Source organism: Procambarus clarkii, chromosome 30, assembly GCF_040958095.1.
Source record: "Procambarus clarkii isolate CNS0578487 chromosome 30, FALCON_Pclarkii_2.0, whole genome shotgun sequence".
Lineage (NCBI taxonomy): Eukaryota > Metazoa > Arthropoda > Malacostraca > Decapoda > Cambaridae > Procambarus > Procambarus clarkii.
Genome location: NC_091179.1, coordinates 11,631,302 through 11,651,020, shown reverse-complemented (window position 1 = coordinate 11,651,020; position 19,719 = coordinate 11,631,302). Strand labels below are relative to the sequence as shown.

The 19,719-nt window shown below is 37.0% G+C and overlaps 1 protein-coding gene across 1 annotated transcript; it reads right to left on the bottom strand.

The window, feature by feature from the left end:
- Positions 1-733: 733 nt before the first annotated feature.
- betaCOP (coatomer subunit beta) lies at positions 734-17,467 on the bottom strand. The gene is made up of 18 exons (XM_045754151.2): positions 17,335-17,467; positions 15,602-15,718; positions 15,150-15,379; positions 14,560-14,729; positions 13,429-13,636; positions 13,002-13,139; positions 12,266-12,458; positions 10,301-10,403; positions 9,209-9,371; positions 8,010-8,121; positions 6,549-6,747; positions 6,191-6,298; positions 5,838-5,991; positions 3,754-4,038; positions 3,191-3,455; positions 2,184-2,329; positions 1,416-1,658; positions 734-1,150 (listed from the first exon to the last, which is right to left on the bottom strand). Exons 2-18 carry the CDS (start codon positions 15,690-15,692, stop codon positions 1,079-1,081), a joined length of 2,880 nt encoding a protein of 959 aa, XP_045610107.1. The 5' UTR covers positions 15,693-15,718; positions 17,335-17,467; the 3' UTR covers positions 734-1,078.
- Positions 17,468-19,719: the final 2,252 nt, after the last annotated feature.

The following is a 19,719-nucleotide window of genomic DNA, read 5'->3' as shown; positions in this document are numbered from 1 at the left end:
AAAGGGTGTAAGGAGACATTTTCGTAATGCAGTAAGGAAATAAGCTGACCATCCTAGCTTAATAAATAAAATTAAAATGCAAATAAATTTCAGTGTTAAAATAAATGAGGAAAGTCATCGAATGTGTTACATAACCGAAGTGATCAAACAGAGTGGTTGATCTTTCGTGCGACACTCATAATAATCACTACCTCCAGCCTCGGGACAATGTTTACACCTGGGGGATGCACGTGTCTTGTTCCACGGGGCGTTGCATGTACACAGCCCGTCACCCGCTGCACCTGTTGCCTTCATAAAGAGTATCATCTTGGATATTATACAGAAATACCAAGAAACTACAGACAAAGTGGAGACAAAGATCTAAGACAAAGTGGAGACAAAGATCTAAGACAAAGTTAGATCATGTGGGGAAGATTTATTTAATTTTAGCATCTTGTACAACCATGAATATTGAACTTTACAACTGCCCAATTATGATGCTATTTTATTTTGCATTTGAATGCGAGATGTGACCACTTTTTTTTTTTTAGGTACATCGCTGCACCTCATTATTAGTAAAGATGAATTGAGAATTTAAGACAAATATATAATCAAAAGCAACAATTTATTTTTAGATAAACACACTTAATTTTGTGCACATATTTATTACTCTTTTATAGAGAGAAATTAATAATGAATAAATTATACCACAATTTTATCAATATATTAAATTTGAATTAATAAAACCATCATGATATATATATATATCTATTAGCAGTACTTTATTATTGTTCCTTGGCAGTTATACAAGTGTTTAACAACAAACTTATGTCCTAACATGCAAATATTTTGATTATATACAATAAATAAACAAATAAAGTACTTGGACCTCTCAACGATCATTTTAATGACATCCTTTAGGCTAAGGAACAAACCTGCTTAAACAAAATTCATATAACAGAGATTACCTTGTGTAACATGACCTAACTATGAAGCACAGCATAGTTTAATTTATTAAGTCAACAGCTAAAAAGACCCAGCACAGCACAATCATATCCTAGAACATTTCGCTGCTCAAAAATAAGACGCATCACGTTTCTTAAGCACCAACCGACTTGATCGTTGCTTTTTGCACTTTATTTACTCTGTCACCCAAACTGATGGCCATTCCCTGAAAAACAATTAATTGAAGGTATGTACTCTATTAACTGTCAAAATCAAGTTGTATTTGTACTTCAATATGTTAAACATACATAAAAGAAAAAATTCCCTTTATCTGTTCTACTTAGAGCTGCATTTTTTTTTTATAAATGTAAATTCTGACGTTATTGTACTGACGGGCCAATTTGCTTAGTTACAGCAAACGTAGCATGATGCAAATGTCAGAGTGTATTACGACAAAATAAAAATGCATGACAAAGACGAGAGATCCTCACCTGGCTCTTGGCACGGATTCTGATGTGGCCTGTGACGGGAGAATCAGGGTTGTCCAGCGGTTTCTCGATGGACAAATTAGCCAACGCATCCTCCCCAAAGATGGAATGTGCATACAGGTTGGCGGCCATGTAGTCCCCTGTGCCGCTGAGGGCCTTTTCAGGGGTGAGACACTTCATGTTGGTCGACTTGCACAGGTAATCCAAATATGCTTTTAGCTCCGTCATCTGGGTGTTAACCGTCACCTGAAACATATGCAATATAAGCAAGCAGCCAAATACTGCTTTGTTCATTAATGGTCAATGACTTTTGACCTCAATAAAGAGAGCTTTCGCTACTAAATTTATATTTTTACTGTTCGAGATTTGCTGGTGGAACTCTTGGATCCTTTCCATGAGAAAAAGTGAGCATGTTTCACGATAATAGCACGGTTGCCACCAGCTGGTTGGCATGTATTCTTTGGCATCTTATAACCATTTAGTCTGAGGTTTCGTGTTGCGCTTTTAAGATCATTTATTTTCACTTTCCTTAACAATTTTCTATGCAGCTACATAACTCCTCTTAAAAATGGCACTTCATAACCACTTCACATATCTGATCACCAAAGCCAAAAGAAAGATCATGCAAGAGTTACTCCACTTAAATGAGGTGTGATGTATTTTTTAATTTTTTATAGATGCATGAAGCACACTATTTTACATAAATATTAAGATACAAAAAATATCCATGTTCAATCAAAAAGAGCTACTAGAGTTACTTTATTTACATACCTTATTTTCCCACTCAAATTCCAACCACATCTGTCGGAACTCAAGGTCAGTGCAGGAGGCTGGAACAATGTAGTCCATGATGTCGACATGAATGTCATTCAAGATGACAACGTTGCGGTCACTAGTCGAACCTTTCACATCATAAACTGCATGGAAAGAATTTAAATTTAGGAAAAAGCTTTCCATGAACATTTCCATAAAAAAATAACAATTAAATGCTGATAATTAACTATTGTTAGTGCATGTTGAATACAGGATAAGAAAAAAAAAAAGGCTGCCTTGCACAAGTTGAAAGGCTCTGCCAAATCTTCTAAGCATATATAAGCATATACCAGCCTATATAGCCAGTTAAAAATCGAAGTAGTTTGGTAAAGACTCGGTCCAACCACTTGGGCTAGACGGTAGAGCAACGGTCTCGCTTCATGCAGGTCAGCGTTTAATCCCCGACCGTCCAAGTGGTTGGGGCATCATTCCACCTCCACCCCCCTCGTCCCATCCCAAATCCTTATCGTGACCCCTTCCAAGTGATATATAGTTGTAATGGCTTTTCATTATTTGTGTAACAGGCACACAAATGAAAATAAACAAATGGAGCAGGAAGGGGCCTTAGAAATACTGTATAATCCAAGCTGTTAAGTACCAATACAAGGGCGAGTTATCCTTGGGGCAAAACAATGGCTACAGTAATGCTCATCCTTGTGTTATATTTATCTTGACATCTTGGCCAGCTGCCATTGGCTCCACATCCCATTTTTTTTTTTTTTAGTTCTTAAAACTCTGGACTTCAGGAGAAAAATATCTGGAAGCCACCCCACAAGGATTCAACTCCAGGCAGTATGAGAAAACAGAAGGATTTACAGCACTTGCATATGTGAAATAGTCGTCACCTGAAATTTATTTAGAATTACTGTACTGTACTTTGCCAAGTCAATTCTTTGTGATGAACCTTCAGTAATACTGCAAGCCCATTTTCTAGAGAAAACGTATCATTTTTAAGACAAGATTACCTATGTTGCCGAAGATAAAGCCATTTTCGGTCGAGGCCACTTTTACATTGGCTTTAATATTGCAGAAGTCGTGTGGTGCAAGTACAACTGGCTGCGGCTTCTCCACTAGCTTTAGGTCCCCGAGGGTTGCCAGCTCCAAGGTGCAGTTTTGTAGTGTGTCTGCAGTCTGATTGACAATCAGTACATCCAGGACAATATCATACTGGTTGATATGTACGTACGCTTCAGCATACACAGGATCACTGAACCCTGTGAGCTGAGTTACCTGTAAAGCACAAGTACTGGTCAAAACTCACAGCTCAAAAATGGTCTTTTTATTCAATTTAACTATTAGAGGTTACATAGCATTAAAATAAGGCACCAACAACTGAAAATCAGGTTGAAATTACCACATGTATGTCAAAGTTTGCTCTAACAACCTTAATTCCATTCAACCTATGAGAGCATCGGTATCACTTACCCTAATTACAAATGTCAGATTTATCATCAAGATGTTATCTAATTTAAATTTACAGACAAAAAAAGAAGAGCATGTCTAGTTCAAGACTGGATAAATATCTTACCTTGCTCAATTTGCTGGTGCTCAGATCAATACCCTCCTTCTTGCCACCACTAACAGCCATAGACATTGAGAGGTCAAACATATCGTCTGTGGAGGAGGGATCGCTGCCTTTTGTCAAATGGGTGAAAGCAATATGGTCATCCACATGCTCAATAACTTTACTGGCTTTGCGATCACGCCGCAGTGTTTCTTCCTCTTCTGCCTTTGCAGTTAGCATATGGGACAGAGCTGACCGGCACTGCTCCGTGAACACGCATGCCAAACTTGGGGTACGTTCTGACACGACCTGTGAACATATTTTTTCTTTTTTTAGTACAGTAATCTTGTATAGCAAGTTGCCAAAATCATCTGATTTAATCAAGAGTTGCTAAAGGGCAAAAAGTAACATTAATGGCAACATGATACCACTCTTAATATAACTGCAACCATATATATTAATTCCCTAACTGCCTAACATTAAATTGTAAACGCTATCCTACGTAACAGCCACTGTCATATTTACAAGTTCTACACTTAACTTGACCTTAACCTAAGCTTTCCAAATTATTAACTAAAGCCAGGGTTTTGCTATTACAGTAATTTAGAATCCAAGTAAAGATCTCATTTGAAATATCTGCAAAATTTCTTACATTTTCTTTAAAATATCAGATGTTTCATATAACACCCCAGTGGTTCAGAAGTTTCCTTAGAACATTGTTAAAATCATCTTCAAACAGAGGTAATGTCACAGACTGACAAAACATTCCAAAATGATCATTCCTGAATTTTGCAATCTGCCTATCGGAAGTCCATAACTAGTGATACTTTAAGTCGTGCTACAAAAGCCCATTAAGCACAAGAATTTAGACTATCAAAACACAGTTGGCACAATGAACGAGTGGCAAGTAGACGGCTGCAAGAAAATTGGCATACCCCAGTCTCCGCACAGTTTCGAGAGATTTGTGTGGCATGGACATCAAAAACAGAGATAAAGAGGTAGAAATAGACAACGCGAGATGCAGTTGGACAAAAAAGAATGAACAAATATTGTGCAAAGATGCCGAGTACCCAAGACGTAAATCTTAGACATTGATATTTTATACATGGTTTGGTCATGCTGCACAACAGGAAACCATAAGCAGCAGCATGATAATTTATGTATTACTGTATTTGCCTGCATATAAGATGCCCTTTTTTTTATTTGTAAATGTATCTAAAAAGTGCCCTGCGTCTAATGCGGCCACATTACGGATGGGAGACGAGTGCCATAGGGTAGGGAGCCAGACGAGCATACTGGGCAAGTTTGTTAGATGCAAAAATCGTTGCCAATAATAAAATATTGAAAACAAACCAAATTATTACAGTAAATTGTGTTACTAATAATACAATATTGAAAGCAAGCCAAGGCATCACAATCTGTTATCACAAACTTACGATATGTCGGCAGTTATGAAGGAAATTCACATCTCGCCACCTTACCCAGCATACACAACCCACACCTGATATACTGTATGTCAAACATTATTTAATGACAATGTTACCTTATAAGACACATTTATTCATTATCTAAGTGAAAATGGTCCCAAGAATTTGAAAGGAATGTTCAACTTTCTTCCGCCTGTCAGCCATTTGCAATGCATAAATGACACCACCACCAGAGCGCTGTGATGGTGTACCACTACCGGGTGTGCCACCCTGGTGGCCTGATGCGGCAACAAAACATCACATCCAAAAATACAAGTTTCACATCCTGTATAGCAATTCTCTTGCCCAAAATATAAACTACACAGTTGATCTTAGAGGAGGTAAGAGCTGTGGTACAAAATCCACTTTAAAATATCTTTCAATAAATGTATGATGAAACGTACTAAGATAGTTCTTTCCCACAAAATATGCTTGTAAAATAGGGGTGCGTCCTATGCGAGGGTGCGTCTTTTAAGTTGGCAAATACGGTGTATTAAAATTTTTGTGTATACAAGTTTACAAGACAATGCAACTCCTTTATTAAATGAAAACCAAAAATACAATACAACCGTTAAATAATACTCAGTTCTCATTCAAAGCATTAATAATACAAATACACAGTTAACTTGGTACAACACTAACCTGAAGGCACAGCATCATGCGATCATAATCATCATCGGTCATGGATTTTTGTGGTAAACCAGACTTGCCTAAGTGCACAATAGAGGAGATGACAAGCATCACTTCAGCACAGAAGGCATTCTGTTTGGAGGCATCACCTTCCAGACAAGTGTGCCTATTAAGGGGTACAACAAAACAAATATTGAATCACATGAAAAATGTGAAATATTGAATATCGATTCACTACAGTATTTGGTTAATATATTATAACAATTAGGGTACAAAAGATGTCAGCAGCAATAAATTTCCAGACAACTGTATATACACCGAGATGAAATAATTACACAAGTGCACAATAATTACACTTTTACTACCTGAAAGCCAACTTAACAAGGGTGTTGGCAATTACAGCTCCAAGGTAGAAGTTGCCCTCCAGGAGATATTTCCTCAGTGGTGGCCGATCATCTGCCTTTCTAGATGACCTGTCCAATGAGAATTCCAAACCGTAGTTTCAATGCATACATCCTTACTACATATTTTAACAGAACAAATGTTAAAATTAATACTTGCTCTATCCAAATGTCTTGTTTAAAAAACAATATAGAACAAAACTCTGACTTTACTGACCTTATTAAGTACAATATAATCAAACAACTTTTATTCAGTATAAAACTAAGAGGGATGCTTGATAATGTGGAACAATCTCCTTATAGAAATGGACTTTGCACTTACGTAGTTGTTGAGAAGGCAGACTGGGAGGCGTAAGTACCATCAGCTGTCACCTTCTGCTGTTGCTGCTGATGCTGGCTGCTCTTGTCTACAGAGCCGTCCTCTTCCCCAGGCTCACCAGCAGCCCTACGCACCTCGTCCTCCACAATGGGAAGTTCCCCTAGGCTTCCCCGCACAGCCGACACTACGCCCAAAACCTCCCCTATTACAAAACACAAATATTATTTAGACATTTAATTTTCACACATTGTTGGGAAAGCTGAAATGAGTGACATCTGCTGTATCGAGTCACATGCAGAAAAGTTTCAATGTAGGCCAGAAAAAATGTCAAGTGGACAATTTGCCAGAAGGTATGGAAGAGTGGTACAGTATTGTGCCAGAGGACTGGAGACAAAAGAGAGAGAAAGAGAAAAAAAAAAAAAAAGAGGGCTGTGATTGTATCGCTATAAAATAAGATGGATGTAGTGGATACGAATTATATAGGCATTAACTTTATTAATAGTGAGTAAAGTATAAAACACAGCAGGATAGTAATGAGAAAAGTACAGGAAATTATTAAAAAAAAAAAACTAGTTCCTTGGTGGAAGAGTGAGAGTGCAATTTAGATACAGTACTGTATATGCATTGAGACAGCGTGTAGAGAAAGCATACAAGAAAGACTGCAAAATATATACAGAAAATATCTCTTATCTTGACATAGGTAAGAATTAATGATACAAGGAGTGACTGGTTTTACGTCACTGCACTGTATGTACATGCCAGAGATGTGTGATATCATGAGGGAAATCATGATAAGAACACAAGGTTTGAAAGGCAGAAACCTAGTATGATTCATAGGACTAAAATAAACTAATAAAATGTCAAATGTTACGTATGCAGATGACATTTCTTTTAACAGTGTGACAGATTGATGTAGATAGTTTTATTGATGTGTTTGAGAAGACAGCGTGAATGTTAGTAAAATTACGGTAGTGAAGAGAGAAGAAAACTTTAGAAATTAAATGCAAAAAAGTAAAGTTCTAGTTGTTGATCAGTTTAAACACCTAGGATATGCGACTGATAAACAAGGAATTTGTGCAAGTGAGCCAAGATCAAAAGCTTGTTTTGTAATAGCAAGCGAGAATGATAATGGCAGCGAGACATTTTACGATTGAAGAAATAATGTGTGGTCGAAAATATTCCCCAATCATTCTTGTACTGGTACTACTATAACTAACCTGCCTTTGTCTGCGTCTTCAATCTCTCTTGACCACACGAGAGATCTTACAAGTCATACTCGTCTAATCTTCGAGTCATCAGAGAATGCAATTCTCCCAACCACTGAGATGGAGTTCCAAGAAGAGCAATTTTTTTTTTTTTTTGCATTTTCCTAGTACAGTACTTTATTCACGCAACTTTAATGCTTCATTCTTACCCCATCTCGACAACATGTTTAATCTCAATAACACTGTCAATGTAGCTTACCTGTAGTTGAGGCGTACTCTCCTAGAATCCATAGGGTGTGACACTGTACAGTCACAGAACAAATTGTTGGCAGAGCCGATAGTAAGCGCTCAATAATCTGTGAACGTAGAATCTGCAACAAAAACATACAAGAACTCGTGAAATACTATAACAGGGCAAGTTAAAACAAAATTTTAACTGACACTGAAATTAGTAAAAACCACAAAAAAGATGTCATACAAATTATATTCTAAAATATTTCTATATGCCATTTACCTTCTGAAATAACACTGAGTGTGAGTGTGTGTGTTCAACACACACAATTCGGTAAGCTCAATCACCGCAAGTACACCCAAGTCTTTCTTGATTTATACAAATTTGCCAAACCACTTGGGTTGGATAGTAGAGCGATGAACTCGCTTCATGCAGGTCGGCATTCACTCTCCGACCGTCCAAGCGGTTGGGCACCATTCCTTCCCCCATCCCGTACCAAATCCTTATCCCTTCCAAGTGCCATATAGTCGTAATGGTTTGGCACTTTCTCCTGACAGTTCTCTTCCCTTCCCCTTGTCATGAACAAGAATGACTGGAGTGGTACAAATTCATCACTGTCAAACTTCCCTTTCTAGCTTCTGCACACTATCAGTCATAGGAAGGGAAGCAGCTGTGTGTTTATTTGGGAGTGTTGAATTGTGGATGGAAAAATAAGTGTGAATAAAGTCGAAGAGTGAGAGCCAGTTTGGGAAAGTCATTATATAAAGGTTCCAGGGTATTCATATGAGTAACTATCACTATTTTTTTTTTTGTTTACATTTACCACACATTCTATATAAATATTATATTTGAGATTATTACCACTCACCACTTCCGTGAGGTTGGCCAGTATTATGTTCAAGACATTAAAAGCACTCATTCACCATATGATGCCCTATACAGCCACGTGAAGAAACTAGTACCACCATACTTCAGCAAATTATCTATAGCAGCACACTACTTCATTATACTAAGTGCATAGTACTTTTGGGGCATTGTCGTAGAGAGAAAAAAAAAATTGCCCTCGCAAACTGCCCCATATATACATTCCTTGTTACCTCCTGTGTGCTGTCCACACTCAATTTTGCCTTGTCACATGAACTCACATCAGCTATGATCTTCACAGTAACTGATTACAAAAAACACTCACTAAAACCATTCAAAACTAACTAACTCTTTCTACTTACCTCAAATCTCTGAATTGCTTCCCTAACAAAGACCAGAACATCAGTGGCAGCAAGTTCATTGTTATCCGAGAGGAAATCCATCAGGATGGGAATGACATTGGCAGCCACTTCTGGGAATTTCATGCTAATCGTGTGCAAGGTGCGCACAAGAAGCTGCCGGTACCTAGCGAATAAAATTGATATGATACAGTACTCTTATAAATATATATGGTTTGAAATAAATCATACTGGGTAAATTGGAAAACACTGGTAAAGTGCGCAATGTTAAGCTAGCTTTGAGTGGAGCAGAATAATAAGTTTCTGTATCTAGAATCTAAAGTTCACAATGGGCTCAGCCTGACCATTTCAGATTTTGAAAACTGGAATGCTAGTAGTGTGATTTACCAAAGAGGATCACAACACCCTAACGCAAAAACACTAGGATGACAATTGGTCATCCTAATCCCGAGTAAGAAACTACAAAAAATCTAAGTTAAAATAAGAGGTCAATATGATTAAAAATTTAAAAAATGATTAGAAAATCAATTTCACCAGATTTACTTTTTTATATACCAACTAAGAATAATGGATTATACAGCTATAAATTCTAATAATTCAATGTATTACTTCATAACAGTAATGCATATAAAGTTGGTTCTTATTGAAAAAATTTCTTAAAAACTTCAGCCCCTTAAATGACCCAAAACACTCACCCCTCACTCAAATGCACACTATTAAATGAAGGTTCTCCTGTAAAATACAACTTTGGTCATGTCTATGAAAATAAACCATCACCTGTTGCTCTCTCTCTCATTATTCAGTTTATATACCACATTTTTTACACTACACTTCATTTTCCAAGAATGTAAACACTTACAGTGTCTTTCCATGTAACTCTACATTCTCCGACAACTACCGGGTACATAAAAGTGTTAAATGAAATGAAATGCCTCTTTCTGGTGGGGTTTCTTCCGTGGCTCCCTGTTGCTACAGGGAATACCCAAGGGGGGGGGAACCAAGCCAGAAAATCCCACAAGAACAGCCTAAAACTTTACAATACTCAAATTGCTTTCACACCCATTTTAAAGAAAGTTGAAGAAAGTGTGCACTCACTTCCCAGTGTCTTCATGCTCAACAGTGTTGTGTGTCTTGCCCACTTCCTTCTTCAGCACCTCGACCATTTCATTCACTGATCGCAGCGTCACTAATTCCAAGGCTGTGGAACATCATTTGAAAAAATTATAAAATATATTTATAAATAGAAAATTTGTAAGTATAATAAGTATGTATGTGCATCATACAAGACATACTTAAATAATATTTTGACAAGTATGAGAGTGGCTAAATAAGTCTGGTAGTACTAATAGAAAGGTGGTAACATTTATAAACATTTATGTGCAATGTCCTTTCACTGAAGTCAATAGCTGAAAATGTACAAAAAATATTTAAGCTGCAGTCATGTTTTCTCATATTATAATAACTTTGAAATGTGAAGCCTTTTCCATTGGGAAAAGCCAACTTCTATTGCTTATAGTATATATATATATATATTTTTTTTTTGTTTATGAGAATCAAATTTTTTGGCCATTTCAGTCCATAAATTCTAAACATAAATTTGTTTCAAATCTCAGCAAATGTCTTCAATTTCAGTATAGACACCAGGAGCCAGATTCACGAAGCAGTTACGCAAGTACTTACGAACGTGTACATCTTTCCTCAATCTTTGACGGCTTTGGTTACATTTATTAAACAGTTTACAAGCATGAAAACTTCCCTATCAACTTTTGTTATTGTTATAAACAGCCTCCTGGAGCTTTGGAGCTCATTAACCGTTTAATAATTGTAAACAAAGCCGTCAAAGATTGAGAAAAGCTGTGCAAGTTCGCAAGTGCTTACGGAGCTGCTTCATGAATCTGACTTCAGAGTGCTGTCTTTAAAACTGCAAGTGTCCTCCTGCAAATCTAATTAAAACTTTAAGTGAATAAAGTATCTTAAATATTAAGAACATAGCAAAACTCTTAACTGCATAAAAATATATGCATGGTTTGCAACCACTGTTTGCAAGCCTTCCAAGAGGCCATCTTACCGCAAGTAGATTCTAATCAGAGGGCCCAATGACAAGCAAAATTCTAATGGCCAACTAAATTCTGTTAGCCTACTGGAGAAACTATAGGAGTCCTGAATTACTCCTAACAGCAATTTGACTAAATGCAGTTAACTTATGGTATGGAATATCCAGCAATCAAGAATTTTGCAAGCACGTTAAAGCAGATAAATGATCCCAACTCCAGACCACTTAAAACACTCGCCCATCCCTTTACTGGGCCCATTAGAATAATAAACACAGGCTACTTCAGTGTCTATGCATATAGGCCAATTTTTGTATTATTGTTTTATATAATGCAACTAATTTATGTCCAATAAATTGTAAATTGTAAGAGTCAGCTAACAGTCATTTGCCATGACATAATATGCCAAATAAATTACTAAAACAGTGGATAATTAACTTGAGTAATATACAATTTGACATAAATGAAAATGCCAAACCAAGTTCTCAAATATTTCAACCATATACAGCTAATGTAAAAAACAACAGTGCATAATCAGGGGGCCAGATTCACGAAGCAGTTATGCAAGTAGTTACGAACGTGTACATCTTTCCTCAATCTGATGGCTTTGGTTACATTTATTAAACAGTTTAAAAGCCTGAAAACTTGCCAATCAACTGTTGTTATTGTTATAAACAGCCTCCAGGTGCTTTGGAGCTCATTAACTGTTTAATAATTGTAAACAAAGCCACCAAAGATTGAGAAAAGATGTACAGGTTCGTAAGTGTTTGCGTAACTTCGTGAATCTAGCCCCAGACTACTGTTCCTACATAACAGGAACAGTAGTGTGAATAATAGATTTGCAGTATACCAGTACTGAACATTAAATTTTTCAAAGAGGGATCATGAAATAGTGCGGAAATTACGTGTTAAACAACCTAGCAGTAGCAGTGGAATATTTTTAGAAGATGTAGTAAATACTGTTCACAAGAACAGTTAAAAGGCTGAAAATGAGATTCTACCATCTTACCCAAATTTAAAGTTTTCTTCCGAACTTCCAAATCGGGCGTGGAAAGAATCCTCAAAACATCCATGGCCAGCTCCTGTAATATTTTCTCTTGCATTGGAGAATCCTTTAGTGCTACCAACCGATCCAGGACAATTAGCTTCACATTATTGTCACTCTCTTTAACAATGAGCTCAATGTAACAGTTAGCTGCAGCCTGAAAAACAAAAATAATTAACATATAATCAATAGAAAATAAAATGTAGACTGAACAGAACAAATACCAGCATGTTACATATTATGGCTCTTCTTGAGAGCAAGGTCAGAATACTGTACTGACAAGGCACCAGTAGAATTACTTGCCTATGAAAAACCTCACCAAATGGGAAGTAAAGCCTTCCTTCAGTGGTAGCGCTCTTCCAGCACACTTTCACTTACAATTAGTAACAAGATGACCAAACCACACACCAGAAGATGAAGAAAAGACAACGTTTCGGTCAGTCCTGAACCATTATCAAGTCGTATGTGATGGGAGAGGGACTGATTTATTGATTGATGAATATTAAGCTACCCAAGAGGTGGCACAGACATGAGTAGCCAGTAAGTGGTAGATGTTTGAGTGTGATATTTAGCCGTGAAAGGATATATAATGTGCTGAGCGTGCATTTAATATACAGACTTCACTAATAATGTGATAAGAATGGTACTAGATTCCCCAGCTGAAACAACCCAGTAGGCTGATAAGTCAATGTCATTTCACCTTAATGGCAGTAGGAGCAGACGAGAGGGTAACCAGAGTTCCAGCGGCTTCATAACGCACTGCAGGACTGTTGGAGTTAAGAAGATTGTAAATGCATCTGATGAAACGTGCTCTTTCTCCTGGATTTGCATGGCACACCTGCAAATAAAGAAAAAAGTTAAAACTGTGACCAAATAGTACTTACCAGTGTTAAATAAAAGCAAGCACCATAAAAAAAAAGTGAAATGGTTCTGAAGCAAATGAATAATCAAGCAGTCAAAATATCCATACCACACAGTCGCTCTCATTTCCAATATTCATTGCAGGTAGCAAATACTTATGAAACCATTCATTAACAATAGTAAGTGGAATCTATGAGAATACATAAACTAATATACATCATGTGTGTTTACAAAAACAAGGGGGATGAAAATATAGCAAAACTTGCCTTATAAATGAGTTCAACAATAACTAGCTGCAGAATATCACCAAAGGAGTTAACTTGATCAATGCACGTGGACAAATATGTAAGAGCGCGCTCCTGGTCAGCATGTATCAACATCATGAACGCATTCCTCTTGCATGACATGTCTTGCTCCCCCTCCAGGAAGTTGGAGATGAGTTCAGGGGCATCAGGGATCAAAAAATCAAAGTTCCTGATAAACAAAGACAAGACTCATCTAAGCAACAAATACAAAATTCATAAAGCAAACAAATGCAATTATGCATTAAAATATAGTTCATCATTTATTAACAATTGTGCCAAATATTATGGGCTCCCAGTTTAAATTTTTTTGTATTAAAATATAATACTATACAATATGTTATGGGCAACTTGGATGGTAAAAAGTGGAAATGGGCTCCAAGAATGTGATTGACATACATGGCGTACCAGAGCAAAGGACATTGGGTGTAGGTTAAACAATTTGTTAAAGAAAATTATGCACTGTATCACTAATACATATTTGAAACAAGATTGCAGGCAGCTCTTGATTTGCATGGGGTAACTTTTTTTTTTTAAATGTCTAAATAAAAATGGCACAAAATAAAGTTATTAGTACAGGGTATATGTGAAAAATTTATTTTCTCGGAAACCAACTTTATTATATAAATTACCTATTTGAACATTAATATCTAATTCTCCCTCCATTTTCCTGGCACAAGCACAGCACACAAAGTCTAGACGATTTGTGATGTGCAATAATGAAAATATATAATCCAAAAAGTTTTTAAAAGCAAGAATAAGGCAGGTCTGGAAGCTCAACACTTCCAAGAACTAGGCAAAACCATGGATTACTGTGGATTATTTATGATCTGTGATAAACCTGTGTACCATCAAAATTCACTCGCTGCACTTCTGAATCTGGATATGTAGTACATAACCCTGTACCACTGAATTCACATTCTCTACAACCGGGCAAATCAAGGGACCAGTGTAAGGAAGTAAATGTGTTAAGTTATGAGAGGGCAGAAAAGAGTAATTAATTGTGTACTCTATTTAGGTAGAACCATAGCAGTCACCTCAAGTTACCAGTTACTGTAACACTGGATATGGCAATGTTTACTGCATATGACTTACTTGTATATAGTGAAAATAGCAAGAACAGCATTTCTGCGGACATAAGAGTGTCTGTGTTCAAGACAAGTGCGGATAGTGGGCATCAGTGGTTCAAGCAGCTCTGGCTCTTTTAGTTTGCAGAGAAACCTCAATGTAGACCCTCTGATGAATTCATTGGGGTGGGAAAGATCCTGAAATAAATAAGAATCAGGTATTATATGCTGCAGATTTTTAATAAAAGGTATAGAAAGATCCTCCATTGAAACCATTCATTAAGACTGTCAAGAAGAAATGCTCCAGCTAATTAAGTTTCCTGTAAGCAGAAACACTTTGGTGGCTTTCTACCAGCACTAGACTAATAAATTAGTCTTAATTTATTGGTCTAGATCTATAGTCTATATCTAGACTAATAAACTTCTAGATATCGTTTATTACTGTATACACCAGTATATATAAATATAATGCCCATGTACCAAAGAGTTTGTTTCCTATTCCAATTATAAAATACTCTTACATCATCCCTATACAGTAGTTCGAATTACAAGCAAATATATATAGATATATAAATATATTATATATATTATATAAATATAAATATATATATATATTACCTTCCTGTAAGCATCACAAACAAGAATCATTTCCTGTAAGAGCTTGCCATCTGATGTCGTCTTGGGGACAATTTCCCAGAAGACTAACAGCAACTTCTTAATGGTGTGATCCTCAAGTGGCATAACAAAGCGTATTACTGTCATCAAAATTCCCGGAAGACGTTCCCCATTCAAGATAAGTTGGATTACTTTTTTCAGAGCTGAAGTCTTCACAGGTATATCACCATTTTCTGGAAGATGGAATTAGTTTTGCATGAAGATTTAAATATGATACTAATCAAATCTATATTTCCTGTAAGATAGCAATGTGTCTTTGAATACTGTACATCATCAGTCAAATACAAGTAGCTTATATGAATTAATCCTTGGCATAAACAATCAATCACAAAAGGTGAAATGCATTAATGAAGCACAAATAAATTTTCAGTTGTTGATAAAAAAATTTTGTTTACCCAAGTCCTGTTTTAACTGCATTTCTGAGGGCTGCTCTGTGTCAGCTGGCCCTTGTATTAGGGTGTAGCATGGTTGCTCCTGGCTCCCCATGGCTGGTGTCTGGGCTACGTCTCGTCCTACCAGAAAAGAAAAACAATTGCAGATCATTTTGTTATCCACCTATAGTACAGTATATAATACATCAAAGCAATTCTCAAAGTGCACATGTCAAAAAAAGAAAGGATTCAATTATGGGTCTATTGTTGAAATAATCAGAAAATATGGTTTAAATAGCATAACAAACAAAACTTATAACAATAATATGGTCAAGTTATCAGTCATTGGCCACTTGAGCTATTTTTTATTATTCTAAATAGAATTTATAATACATTTATCAACACTTTGGAAAAATCCACGGAATGATAGGAATTGAAAGAAAAGTTTTCCCCATAAAATGACACCGAGACAGCTGTAGATACAATATTTATCAAAATATGAACCAAAATATGTTCAGACCAAACTTTCCGGCTAGTCCAAGAGATCAGCACTAGTGGTTAGCTATGTATAGGATTGTAGTTATATCACTCCCTTTAAAAGTTTATCCAGCTTAAACATGTACATATGAAAATAATACTTTCATTGCCATAATATTGCCGAACTTTAGCCTTCAAATTATAGAATTTTTCCCCTAATTTTCAGGACGATTAACCACCTTTCCGGACACAACAGGTTATTCATTCAATCTCGGTCCCAAGGCATCTGTTAGGCACGAGGCCCTCTAAATTTGCACATGTAAAACAAATGTGAAGTGTGGTTAACAACTGGTGATTTAACTACAAATAATATATTCAACAACAAATAGTTTGAAAGTTGACACTATCAATTTGATAAATGATTTTAAGCATACACATTTAATTACTGCAATTACTATACTGTATTGTTCTGTACTTTAATTTCAAAAATTCGACAAACTAACCTGTAACAAACTAAAACTAACAATACTGGTGACAATGATGAATTCTTCCTGGTGTGAAATCGAGTTCTTCAAACTTACACACGGTGAGGAACGTTGGAACCATTGTGAAAGATGTAAAGAATAACCAAGACCAAGCATTAGTTTTATTTTCACAACTCAAACTAAGCCAAGTTAAGTTATTAGAATAGGTTCAAGGCAGTTAGGACAGGTGACTTATGAAGCAATAATTTATTATTCAACTACACAAGCATTGGGCTAAAAGATTTATCAAATGCAACCTTTCACAATGCAAAATATTGTCTTCTATTGCAAGGGAAGAAAAAAATGACAGCTGCAATCCAGTCAACTGTGCTCCACTTAACCTAACATAATAAAATGCAATAGCCTCAAATTTACAACTAAAAGAATGTATTTAGTACGAGACACCTATTAAATTATCAATCCGACATCCGAAAACATGTGTATTATTTATGCACGCAATGTGATACTACATTCGCACCTGTTACAAAACTTTGTAGTAGTTTATCAAGTACGGTTAGGCCATGTTGTGATTCATATAGGTTTTGGGGCCCAAGCTGAAAATAGTGACTTGACCTGAAACTGCCAACACACCCGCGGCCAACTCACCACCATCAGCTGGCAAACCCACACATCCGATTTACTGATATTCCACGCACAAAACAAGGCTCAGGATCTATTTATTAGAAGACTTGACACACTAATGCTTTTGGTTACATGGTTCCCCTGCATCATATCGTGAATTAAGACATAACTGACCTCAACCAGTTGATATTTCTCGCAATAACACACTGCAACCCACACTCTCCCGGCCGTCACTAAACGTCAACAACAACCAGTGTACTTGTGAAGTATTATGGTATAATTTTATACTCATATCTCTTTAGTAGATATTATTATTTCTAAATGCAAAATTAGTCATTTAATTTATTATTATATAACGTTTGTGTTTGATTTGAGATTGTACTCTTAATTCTAAATATATAATTTTCAATATCTTTAGGTAACACACATTCTCGACGTGGCAAAGAGATTTTAGTCAAGAGTAGAAAGAACATCAAAGAGGGTTAGAGTCTTTTTCGGTCAATGCCAGATATCGCAATATTTTCTTTTGAAAATTACATTAAATTTACCCGAGGGCCACTAACACTCAAGTGACCTCGACGAGGACAAGAAGCCGGCAGCTTGTCAAAGATCCCCCTATTTGTCCAGATAATTTTTCCAGCTGGATTTTAAGATTTTAAAATTTAATAGTGTTGGCATCTACGACTTCGGCGGGTAGGCAGTTCAATTTATTTATTTTATTTATTTATACAAGAGTTCTTACAGTCTTATACAGACACTAGCACGCATAACAGCTACAGTTAAGGATTGACGCCCAGTAAATCCTCCCAGCCAGGATACGAACCTAAGTCAGAGCGTTCGCGGAAAGCCAGGCGAATGTCTTACCACTATATTACGAGGACTAAGTAATTTTCAATTGGTTTATAACCTTATGGGTGAAAAAGCATCTCCTGCTTTCAGTCCTACACTGTGGCTTGAAGAGTTTGAAACAGTTTCTCCTTGTCTGTGTCCCATGTGACCTTTTGATGAAGTTGTCTAGATCAACATCCTCCAAATTGTTCAGTATTTAGAACGTTTCGATGAGATCGGCCCTGTCATGCCTGGTTTGCAATGTAATTAGCCCTGTGGCCCCTCAACCTGTTATGGTATGAGTGTTGACTTAGTTCTGGAATGATTTATGTTGTTCGGTGTTGAACTTTCTCCAATGAAGCAATGACTTTCTGAAGCTGATGCCTGGATGCAATGGTGGGGGCGCACGAGAATAACTCCCTTCTTGTTCTTAAAGTCAAAGGTACGCTTGATTATTCCTATAGGGTTTGGTTAGCTTTTTTTTTTACCACCGCTCCCATTTGTTGGGCAACTTTCAGTGAAGGATGGATCCTGACTCTAAGGTCCTTTTCTTGATTTTTTTTTTTGCAGGGATATTCCTGTGCGGGCCTCTGGTTGGCCCACTAAGTGTTGATGATGATGATGATGAAGATTAAGCCACCCAAAAGGTGGCACAGGCATGAATAGCCCGTAAGTGGTGGCCCTTTTGAGCCATTACCAGTATCAAGAGCTGAAACTGGAGATCTGTGGAGGCGCGACTGCACCCTGCGTGTGAATAGAACTGATCACTAAGTGTTGTTTGTTTCTGCTTTATATGGGCGGAGTGTGAGTATTTATGACTCGTATGGTCGCTTCAGTAAGATTTTGTCCCATGTGTTTAACAACTTCTGCTCTTTTGAATCTGAGTTGAAATTTTATTGGGTTTGTAACTGTGCACTGTGTTAGATCATTTGACCGGACCACACACTAGAAGGTGAAGGGACGACGACGTTTCGGTCCGTCCTGGACCATTCTCAAGTCGACAATCGACTTGAGAATACTTCACACTAGAAGGTGAAGGGGCGACGACGTTTCGGTCCGTCCTGGACTATTCTCAAGTCGACAATCGACTTGAGAATGGTCCAGGACGGACCGAAACGTCGTCGTCCCTTCACCTTCTAGTGTGTGGTCTGGTCAACTTACATTAGCCACGTTATTGTGACTCATCGCCTGCATGTGTTAGATAATGTTCCAGTGGTCACTGTACATCTTTTGTATTGCTCTGTTTCTAATTATTTTCTCAATCTGTGAGATGTAAATGTCTACATTTCTTCTCTTAGTTACCAGTTTTGCAGCTTTGTCTGCAAAGTCATTTCCTATTATTCCCACATAACTTGGCGCCCAGTTGATAAGTACCCGACGGCCTTGACGTTTGAGTGTTTGCATTAATTATATAACATTTGTGATGAGATGGATGTTATCACGTATGTGTTCTTGTTGCAAGGTTTCAATGGCACTTCTCGAATCTGTACTCACCTAATTGTGTTTGCTGGGGTTGAGCTCTGGCTCTTTGGTCCCGCCTCTCAACTGTCAATCAATAGGTGTACGATTCCTGAGCCTATTGGGCTCTATCATATTGGGCTCACTTGAAGCTGTGTATGGAGTCAGCCTCCACCACATCACTTCCTAATGCATTCCATTTGTCTACTATACTCTGACACTGAAAAAAATTCTTTCTAACGTCTCTATGGCTCATTTGGGCACTCAATTTCC

What these genes read in the sequence shown, in the direction of transcription:
- betaCOP (XM_045754151.2), bottom strand. Translation starts at nt 15,692, where the DNA reads ATGGGGAGCCAGGAGCAACCATGCTACACCCTAATACAAGGGCCAGCT. An exon ending in AGAGTACGCCTCAACTACAG is followed by an intron (nt 6,748 to 8,009) that starts GTAAGCTACATT and finishes GTTTTGTAATAG; the next exon opens with GGGAGGTTTTGGGCGTAGTG. An exon ending in TCTGCCTTCTCAACAACTAC is followed by an intron (nt 6,299 to 6,548) that starts GTAAGTGCAAAG and finishes CTCATTGGACAG; the next exon opens with GTCATCTAGAAAGGCAGATG.